Source organism: Andrographis paniculata, unplaced genomic scaffold (assembly GCF_009805555.1).
Source record: "Andrographis paniculata isolate CXL003 unplaced genomic scaffold, ASM980555v1 Contig55END, whole genome shotgun sequence".
In the NCBI taxonomy this organism is placed as follows: Eukaryota; Viridiplantae; Streptophyta; class Magnoliopsida; order Lamiales; family Acanthaceae; genus Andrographis; species Andrographis paniculata.
Genome location: NW_026137590.1, coordinates 701,324 through 711,341, shown reverse-complemented (window position 1 = coordinate 711,341; position 10,018 = coordinate 701,324). Strand labels below are relative to the sequence as shown.

The 10,018-nt window shown below is 28.9% G+C and overlaps 2 protein-coding genes across 2 annotated transcripts; one reads left to right on the top strand and one right to left on the bottom strand.

The window, feature by feature from the left end:
* The first annotated feature begins 2,296 nt into the window (after positions 1-2,296).
* Positions 2,297-4,489, top strand: LOC127256428 (ubiquitin-conjugating enzyme E2 28). Its single transcript, XM_051282435.1, has 5 exons — positions 2,297-2,464; positions 2,585-2,663; positions 3,191-3,318; positions 3,865-3,969; positions 4,090-4,489. The coding sequence occupies exons 2-5, from the start codon at positions 2,594-2,596 to the stop codon at positions 4,231-4,233; spliced, it is 447 nt and encodes a 148-aa protein (XP_051138392.1). The 5' UTR covers positions 2,297-2,464; positions 2,585-2,593; the 3' UTR covers positions 4,234-4,489.
* Positions 4,490-8,528: 4,039 nt separating this feature from the next.
* LOC127256339 (pathogenesis-related genes transcriptional activator PTI6-like) lies at positions 8,529-9,684 on the bottom strand. Its single transcript, XM_051282310.1, has one exon. The coding sequence runs from the start codon at positions 9,565-9,567 to the stop codon at positions 8,632-8,634; it is 936 nt and encodes a 311-aa protein (XP_051138267.1). The 5' UTR covers positions 9,568-9,684; the 3' UTR covers positions 8,529-8,631.
* Between the last annotated feature and the right edge of the window lie 334 nt (positions 9,685-10,018).

The window sequence follows — 10,018 nt, the reverse complement described above, 5'->3', positions numbered from 1 at the left end:
TGATTTTTTAGTTATATATTCAATTAAATAATATTTGATGTGATATTTGGTAAAAAAATAATACTCTTCCGTGGCCACTAATAAATTTTTTATTTGATTTTTGCATATTAAAGTAAATTAATATTTTATAGATATACAGTATAATAAAATAATATAATATATTTTACCATTAAAAAATAATATAAAAAAGATAATAATAAAATAATAATAAATTCTAATATTTAGTTGAAAGATATTTTTTTTAAAAAAAAAAAAAACTTGTAAAATTTTAATTTGGACAAATTTAAATGAGAAATGAAAAGTTAATCATGTAGGTTGAATGAATGATTGATTTATTTATTATTGTTGGACAATGAAAGTTGGCATATTTTATTAATATTTTTTAATCAAATATCTACGATCGATCACTTTGCAAATAACAATTCAATCACTTTTAATATCAAACTTCAAGTGGTATCAGTCACATCTTACAAATTTAAAATAAACATTAAAAATATATATATATATATAATAATAATGATAATTATAAATAATAGTATTAGGACTTGTGTCTGAAAAAATATGATAAAATTATAAAATATAAGAGAACGAAAGTAAATAATATAATTGTGATGAAAAATAATTCAATAGTAAATAATAAAATTTATTTATTTATTTAATTTTTTAGTTTAAAACACATTCAATTGAGAAATATTAATTGATAAAAAGAAAATGATAAATCAAATAAAAACTAGTTTTAGTAAGTAAGAATCCATTGAAAAATATTGTTAGCAGGCTTGTTTTGTTTGAATAATTATTTAAATGTGACGCATGCGTGATTCTAAAAAATTATAAAAAATAAATTTTTAAATGATAAATTAGATGCTATGTAAAATTGAAATAATGTAATTAAATATAAATTTATTATATATAATTGAAATTAAAGATTATTTAATTACTGTAGTATTTTGATTTATATATCTTTGTATTACTTTTTCTTATAATATATTATCAAAGTACTACAGTAATTAAATATAAATATAAATTATATATAATTGCTATAAAAATATAATAATTATTATATATATAATTACATTTAAACTATTATTAAAAAATAAATTAAATATTAATTAAACTATTTACTCTATTTATAATTACTTTATTAATATATTTTTTTAATTATATTTTACCTAATTATTTATATTTATAGGATTAATTCTCCTAAAATTCTCAACTTCAAAATCATTTTTCTTGTCAGCCTCTGTTCATATAATTTTTTTATTTAGTTCCCTATTTATTCCACATATTCCCTATTTGTAATTATTACACATTTTTATCCATTTTATCCTCTAAATAACTTTTTATTCATATTTTTATCCACTAAATATAATCCAAAACTCTTAGGTAAATAATATTTAATTATATTTATTTGTTTATCTATGGAACAACTTTATTTATTTTATATAAATAAATTTTTGTATATAGAATCTATTTACTTATGACTCAATAATTTTTGCAGAATTTGTTACAATACATTAGTTTTTTATAATAGAAAAATATTTTTTCAAATAAAAATTCATTATTTTCAGCTTGTTTATTATAGTATTATTCATATTTATATTTAATTGAGATCAATATTTTTTTATAAATATTTTATATAATTATAATGTAAGAATTATGAGTACTTTTGTATTATATATATTTTATTATTATTATTATTATTTCTTGTAAATTATTATTTTTGTTGTTGTAATCTTTTATTTTATATTTAAATAATAAAAAATAAAAATAAATTATAAAAATTATAGTATAGTTGAAAAAAAAAAAGAAAAATAATAAAGAAATTAAATAAAGGTACTATTGAATTTTTATATGAATAGGGAGTGAGAAAGAATAAAATTGTAAAAATAAAAAATAGAAAAGATAAAATTAATATACAAGGGGTGCGTTCGTTTGTAGAATTTTAACAAAATTCTACTATTCATCCAATTTTTTCTCCCCAAAAACATCAAATCAAACACATATTTTTCATTTTTTATATTATACTAAAAATTAATTTTACATTTAAAACATCACATCAACACCTATTTATATCACATCATGCAACTATTCAAATTCAAAATTTTTACTATTCAAATCCCAACCCAAAATCCAAACCCCCAAACAAACACACCCAAAAGTAAATAAAAATATGAATTAATTAAGGAGATACGCGGAAGTTGGCCTTACGTCTATAAGCCTAATTTATCCAGGACACGGAGTGAATAGTAAAATGATTCTCCAATAATGATTATATATATATCATATAAAAGGCAAAAAGATAGCCGACTCATCATCATCAGCTTTCTTTCTATATAAATCTCATTTCCTAAAATTGCTAAAATCTCCTCCCTCTGCAATTTCAGTTCTCCTCGTCGTTCTGCGAAGCAATCAGTTTCTCCCGGAGCATTACTCGGGCAAGGGGATCCATTTGTTTTCCCCGCAGGTACAATTTTGATGATTTGTTGAGTGATTCAGATGTTTTCGCGTTTTGTTCTGTTTTGTTTTTGGAATTTTTTGCTTGTGCGAAGAGAGTAGATCTGGACTGATTTTCGGCGGATCGTAGGAATCGCTTATGGCTTCGAAGCGGATCTTGAAGGAGCTCAAGGATCTCCAAAAGGATCCCCCTACCTCTTGCAGTGCTGGTATATTATCAACATTTCATTAATATAGATAGATAGATATATATATAGTTTTAGGTTTTGTTGCTATTAAAAATGGTTTCGATTCACTTTGCTATGGAAACTTTTCTATGCTTGTTTAGTTACATGTTTTGGCTGTTACTAGTCTCTCGTTTTTACTGTAATTGGAATCTACCATTGTCTGCTAGTGGAAGCTTGGATTTCTGTCTGGATTTCTCGATCCCTGCTTTGTTTTATCTGTTGGGTTTATATTTATATATATATATATATTGTGGATGAAGCTGGATTTGGATTTCAACCTCGTTTTTAAAAAAACCATGTTTGATTTTCTAGTGCTCTGAATTTTTTCATTATTCAATAAATTTTACATATTCAGTCAGGACTCAGAAGTTTAATTTCTAAAATTAGGATGTTCTTAGCACAACACAGCATCAAAAACCTATTTTTGATTAAAATTAAAATTAAAATTCAAAACACCCCAAAACATGAACATATTCTCAGTTACTCTTTCTAATGTGTCTGCATTTCAGGTCCTGTTGCGGAGGATATGTTTCACTGGCAAGCGACGATCATGGGTCCTCCTGATAGTCCATATGCCGGTGGAGTTTTCCTTGTTACTATTCATTTTCCTCCGGACTATCCATTCAAGCCTCCTAAGGTACTTCACATATTTGATTATGATTGTAAGATTCAATTTAATATATAAACTCCATAACCTATGAAGATATCATCTGCCTATACTTGTATGTTCCAAGCCTTGATCATGATTGAACAATTCAATTTTATACTACCTCCATACTTTTCGGCATATGTTTTAACGTGGATGTTTAGTTACTTTTTGCCTCTAATAGTAAAAAAATATAAAAAAAGTGGTATGTTTTTTTATTACAAAAATGAGAACATTTTTTTGAGGACGTGTCCAAATTGCAAAGTGGAAATAGAATTGGACAATAGAGGGTATATAAACTTCAAAAACTTTTGAATGTGGCTTCATTTAGATAAGTTTTCTGTAGTTTCAAAAGTACTAAAAAATTAGTATTTAATGTGACTTTTATTTGAAAAGGTTACTGTCAATGAAACATCGTCAAAAGTTTCAAAAGAGTCCGTGTAAACATAGCTGCATCATTAACAATTCCTGTATGTAGCATTACTTTTCAGCATGGTTTGATTCTTAAGTTCGATTTTTATGTTACCAAATTTGCAGGTTGCTTTCAGGACTAAAGTGTTCCACCCAAATATTAACAGCAATGGAAGCATATGCCTCGACATATTGAAGGAGCAGTGGAGCCCTGCCCTGACTATTTCCAAGGTTCAATCGATTTGCTTCATTTTTATTTGAAGTAGTATCATACTACATGAATCATTTTCTTTTGTTCGATAGTATTTAACAATTCACTATTCTGAGGGATTCGAGATTTGCTTCTCCTAGGTACTGCTTTCCATTTGTTCATTGTTGACAGACCCGAACCCTGACGATCCTTTGGTGCCCGAGATTGCACATATGTATAAAACTGACCGTGCCAAGTATGAAAGCACTGCAAGGAGCTGGACTCAGAAGTATGCAATGGGGTAACTATGTTTGGTATGGATGACGAGGATTTTAAAAATCTAGTCGAATGAAATAGTGTTAGATCTATCTTTGACGTCCCAAATCTGGACCGGGGATAGATATATCCAAGATGGAAAGACGCGTGTTGCTTTAAGAATGTTTGTATTTGTGTAGTTTATGTTTGAAATACTTCATGCAATTTTCTTAATTGTTTTCATGCTGCCTTTTAAGCCGTAAAAGTTTCTGTGCGCTAATGAAATGTGACTGTTATTGGGGCTAATTGCGATGACTTACATTGTCTTTTTGCTAGCGAGTAGGAAAATTTAAATGATAAAGTTTCTCTGCTCACTTTTTCTTACTAAATACTCCTCTGTCCACCAAAAATAATTTTGGTGAGGGAGTACGCCTTTGAATCTTGTGGTTAGTATTGATTTAGATACTTTATTTGTTTCTTGTGTACTGAATATTGAGCTTGTTATTCTGTGTCTCGACAATCTCTTGTCGTTGTGTATTTGTGTTCTTTGATATTTTGAGAATCGTTTCGGGTAAGTGCACATCCTCGGGTGTGGAGCATGTTTGTTATATAGCTTTTTTTCTTAATTTTTTATTATGTGTGAACCCATAGTTGCTACTATATGTTCTCTCAGGGTAAATCTCTAGTTGCTAGCTTCCAAACTAGGTACAGCAAAGTAAGTCACCATAGGCGAACCATGTGTGACAGACAAGATTTGAAGGCTTCGAGTTTGAACCCATGATCTAACGGTCACAAGTTCATCGTTTATGTTTAGTTGTATTTTGATCAGATCCTTTTTGTTTAGTTTGATTTTGCTTCTTGTTATGGTTTTTGCTTTACATTTTTGCTTCTTATGTGTTTGATTGCTTCTGTGATAGCGTATTAGTCAAGAATATAGGCGATATCGTGGTGTCATAAGCGTACCCCTTCGACTAAAACCGGGGGCAAGAAGAACTATAGGTAAGTGTTATTTGGTCTTTTGACCCCCGATGTTGATTTTTTCGAATCAATATTGTAGTCGATCCGAGTTGAGTTGATCGTACTTGAATAAGCCAATGCCCTTGTTGTGAGGTGTGGCTGTTATCGGAGATTGTTCAATGAGAAGAAAAACATCGACAAGAGAAATCCGGAGAGTCTCCATAGGCGAGGTCAAGAAGAGTAAGCCAACACAGATCAAGGTTTTCATCATTTCATGCTTTCTTTTTATTGCAATTATAATTATAATTTTTATTAATTTTTTTCACAAAATATTATATTTAAATTATTGTTCAAATAAAAAAAATAAAATTAAAAAAAAAAAAGAAGTAAACACCCGTGTTCTTTTTACTAAATTTTTTCAATATATTCTTTTCTACAAAAGTAAAAAAGTACGGTTTTAAACCAGAAACCCAAAACAAACATATAAATATAAATAAATATATACATAATTAACATGAATAACTTTATAAAAAAAAATAGAAATAAATAGAAGTACATAATAGTATATAAAAATATACTCTCTCCATCCATTTAAAAAATATATATATATTTTTAGTTTGGGACATTCAATTGTTTTTTCAATTACAAATTAATTATTTCATTAAATACCTATTTTTTTTCCACAAATATCTTTTATTTTACATCACATCATTATTTTTATACTAAAAAATAAGGGTAAAAATTTTGTAATACTATTTTTACATGCCCACTATAATTAAAATATTATTATTTTTTAAATTCCGCGCCAAAAAATTTTGTATACTTCTTAAGTACGAGAGTATTACAAATGGATTTCATTTTTTAAAAAAATTTAGAAAATAGGAGTTGATGATATATGTAATGCCCGGTAAGGTTTTTTACTACTCTCTCCGTTCCATAACAAACTATCTATTGTTCTATTTTAGTCTGTCTCATAGTAAAGTATCCATCTTCGTTTTTTTTAGTAATTGTACTATCTATATAACGTCACAAATACCCTTACAACTTACAATATATTACATAAATATCATTACATTTATATCATACTGTACTAATAAGGTTATTTTAGTTATTTCTACTTACATTTCAATATAATATTAATATTTTTAAAATTATGTGAAAAAACAGGATACATGAAAGCAGAGGGAGTATTTGTTTTCTTTAAAAAAGATATTAAACGAAACTATTTCAATTCTTGCACCAACCTCTTACTATAATTAAAAAGTTTTATCCTTCACAATTTCAAACAAGCTCTCAATTCTTCAACAACTAAACACACTTTGTTCTGATAAGTGAACACGAACCTTATATTATTATTATTATTATTATTATTATTATTATTATTAAATAATAAATATATATATATATATAATTAATTATTCTAAAGAATGATGTCGTTGGATAAATTTGTATATTAAATTACAAGAATCTTTTTTTAGGCGGTGGCCTCCCGAAAATGATTGGCCTTCTTTCACGCCTCTAATTATTATTACTAATATGACGAGTTTGTTCATAGATTTCATTCTTCATATAAAATATATATCTCACTTTAGTAATTAATTCAAATGCCTTCATTTTTACATTGTTGGACTCACACTCAAGGTCTATAGAGTATGATCAAAAATGAAAAACAACCCGTAAGGAGTGGAGTGTTAGACTTGTGACCGCCTCGGTCACCTGCCACACATGTGCTTATATTAATATATAAAAATATGAGAAAATACTAAATATTGTAATATAAAAAATATGAATATATATATTTATGATAAGGAGAATGTCGGAAAGTAAAAGTGGAATGTTTGGGTTGCCTTTAGACTCTTCATAAATAAAATAATAAATAAATAAATAGATAGATAGATAGATAGATAGGCACAAATTAGAAGAACGCCTTTTCCTTTTCCTTAAAGATTTCCTAACCGAAATCCGACGGAAATTTCACTGTTAATGCTGCTTTTCATTTTTGTAATTACTTTTATTTATTTAAAATACAAAATCAAACCATTTAGGCTTTTAAACAGTAATACACATGCGTTCAGACAGGGACATTAGAAAAATAAATAGGTTGATTATGGAGGCGTAGTCGTGTGCACTGCACGTGACACGACACTAACACTCTCTCCCCTATTACTGTCTACTTTTTGGGACTAAATCATATATACTCGTTTAATTTTTGTATTAATATTATATGTAAGTGTAAAGTTTTTTATTTTACCATTGATATTAATGGTGATGAAAGAATAATAACAAAAAATATTTAATTGAAATATATTTTTACTATAAACAAAAGAAGAAAAAAAATACATTTGATTTAGACAGATAAAAAAAGACAAAATTGATATATATGACTCCAATAAAGGAAATATAATTCCTTCATACTTTGTCTCATTTTTCTTAATTTTTTATTTTATTTTTTAAATTGAGGTATTTTAAAAATACCTCAATTATTGATACATATGACTATCATTCATTCCTACATTGTGTCATTTTTCTTATTTTTTTAAAAAATTTCAGTTAAATTAAAAAAATAATAATAAAAAAAATCATTTTTAAAAATAATATTCCTACCTTAAACTTGGTAAGTATTCATTCCATAGTCAAAATGTGTACTCAAATATTTAGACACAAAATTTAATAAAAGTGAATAATAATAATAATTTTTTATCTTTTATAATAAGAAAATACAAAAAAAGTAATGTATTTTTTGCTAAAAAATGAGAATAGTTTTATGACAATCCAAGAAAAAAAATTGATCAATTAATTTTTAAGTTATGTCTTAAATTATTATTTTTAATAAAATAAATAAATAAATAATGATCAGTAATTTGTTTCACATTATACACTTATTTGCAAACAATGTCATCCTTTGAATGAAAGAAAATGTTTTATACATATTTTAATATAATACAATAAAATTTCACAATAGATAAAATATGAAACATTTATGAGAGATTGATACGATGCAATTTATCTTAATAATAATAATAATAATAATAATAATAATAATAATAATAATAATAATAATGATAATGATATTGGTGTATGGAATACATAGACATATAAATGCAAGTTCTAGTGGATGGTGAAACGTAAGAATTAATTAATTCAATATTGATGACTCTAGCTACCTATACCTACCCATCATATTTATTTTAATATTGAAAAAAAAAATATTTCTATTTATATGGATATTTTATTTTTTTTAAAAAAAAAATTCATTTGACATTATTAACTAAGAATACATATTTAAACAAAAAAAACGGTTCATATTAATTTTTCTTATAAAATATTTCATAAATCAAATTTTAACTTTTGCCAATTTTTTTTTTTTTTTTTTTTAAAGAAATTATTCAAACGAAATTTATATTATTGGCCATATATTTTTGCGGAAGATTTGAAGAAACGAAAAACCTCGATTTAATTACAAGGATATATTTAGACAAATTAATTAGGAGCTAACAAGCTATGATATGATCGGAAGACCGGCCAAAACTTCTTATCATGTCCTGAAAATAATCATCGTCCACGTCAAGCGAATCCAACGGCGGACAATTCTCCGTGCACATCGCCGTGATTTCATCGTAGCCGTCCAATAACAACGGCTCGTCTTCTCCCTCAAAATTCAAGAAGCTTTCCACAAACGGAATGTCCATAGGCAAATACTCCTTCGAGTAATCCGGCGTCGTTTTGCAGCTTCTCTCATCCGGTTCGAAGCTCGACCGCTCCACAACACATTCCGGTTCGGACCTGCTCGGTTCGGCAAAATCGTCGGCGTTTCTGAAACGGAGAACAGACGTCGGAGAAGAAAGCTCGTGCGTTTCATCGCCGGAATCGTAGCCGGAAAATGACGACTGGTTCGTCTCCGGCGGGGTCGAGAAATTCGTCAGCGCGTCGGGTCCACGCAGCTTCACCGCCGCGTTGTCGTAAACCATCGCCGCCTCCTCCGCCGTGTCGTAGGTCCCAAGCCAAAGCCTGACTCTTCTAGAAGGATCTCGAATCTCCGCCGCCCATTTGCCCCACGGACGTTGCCGCACTCCTCTGAACTTCCTGCCGCCGCCGCCGCCCTGACCAACCGCCGCCGCCGATTTTTTTCCCTTGATTGGCTTCGACTTCGGCCGGTGGTCCTCTACAGTGACGTTCCTGCAATTGCTACAGTTACTACTGATAGCCGCCTCCATTCTAATCTCACTCACGTACTTCTTGACACGTGTCCGCCGGAAAATCCCGCCGCCGTCGTCGCTCGACGAATCCGTTGCGTCGGGATCCGTAACGGAAATACGGACAGTCTTAAAACGACGCCGGCGCCGGCAATTTTCGGACAGCTCTTTAAGGGCGTGTTTGGATGAACTCAAAATAAATTTTTTCGTAAAATTTATACCTCGATCCTCCATTATTACAATAATCGTCAAACGTCAAATACTTGTACTAAACCATACACGAACTTAAAGAGAGGTTTCTTCGAATAAGGAACTGTAAAAAAAAAAGCACCGAAACAACCGCAGAGAGAATCAATACCAAATGAACAGCCTCAAAAGATGGGAAGAAATTGAAAGCCTTTTGTGGGGAGCGTTCGTTCATCTCAAGGCTTTATAGGGACACTGAAGCAGACTATTTTTAGTAAGCCCTTTGTAATAATGATAATAGATATAATTTCCCAATTTGTTTATTTAAGATTCTGATGACAATAATTTTATTTTATTTTATTTTATTTTTGTTTCAGCAGCCAAACACAATATTAAGACACACCACACCGTCCGGAACAAAGTTCACTCACGTGGCAATAGCTTTGAGGGACACGTGGCATTTCGTGGGGCCCACAGTGAATAGGTCCAATGAGTGCCT

Coding starts and splice junctions, on each gene's coding strand:
- LOC127256428 (XM_051282435.1), top strand. CDS start 2,594: ATGGCTTCGAAGCGGATCTTGAAGGAGCTCAAGGATCTCCAAAAGGAT. Junction 2,664..3,190: donor CCCTACCTCTTGCAGTGCTG/GTATATTATCAA, acceptor TCTGCATTTCAG/GTCCTGTTGCGGAGGATATG. Junction 3,319..3,864: donor ATCCATTCAAGCCTCCTAAG/GTACTTCACATA, acceptor CCAAATTTGCAG/GTTGCTTTCAGGACTAAAGT.
- LOC127256339 (XM_051282310.1), bottom strand. CDS start 9,567: ATGGAGGATCGAGGTATAAATTTTACGAAAAAATTTATTTTGAGTTCA.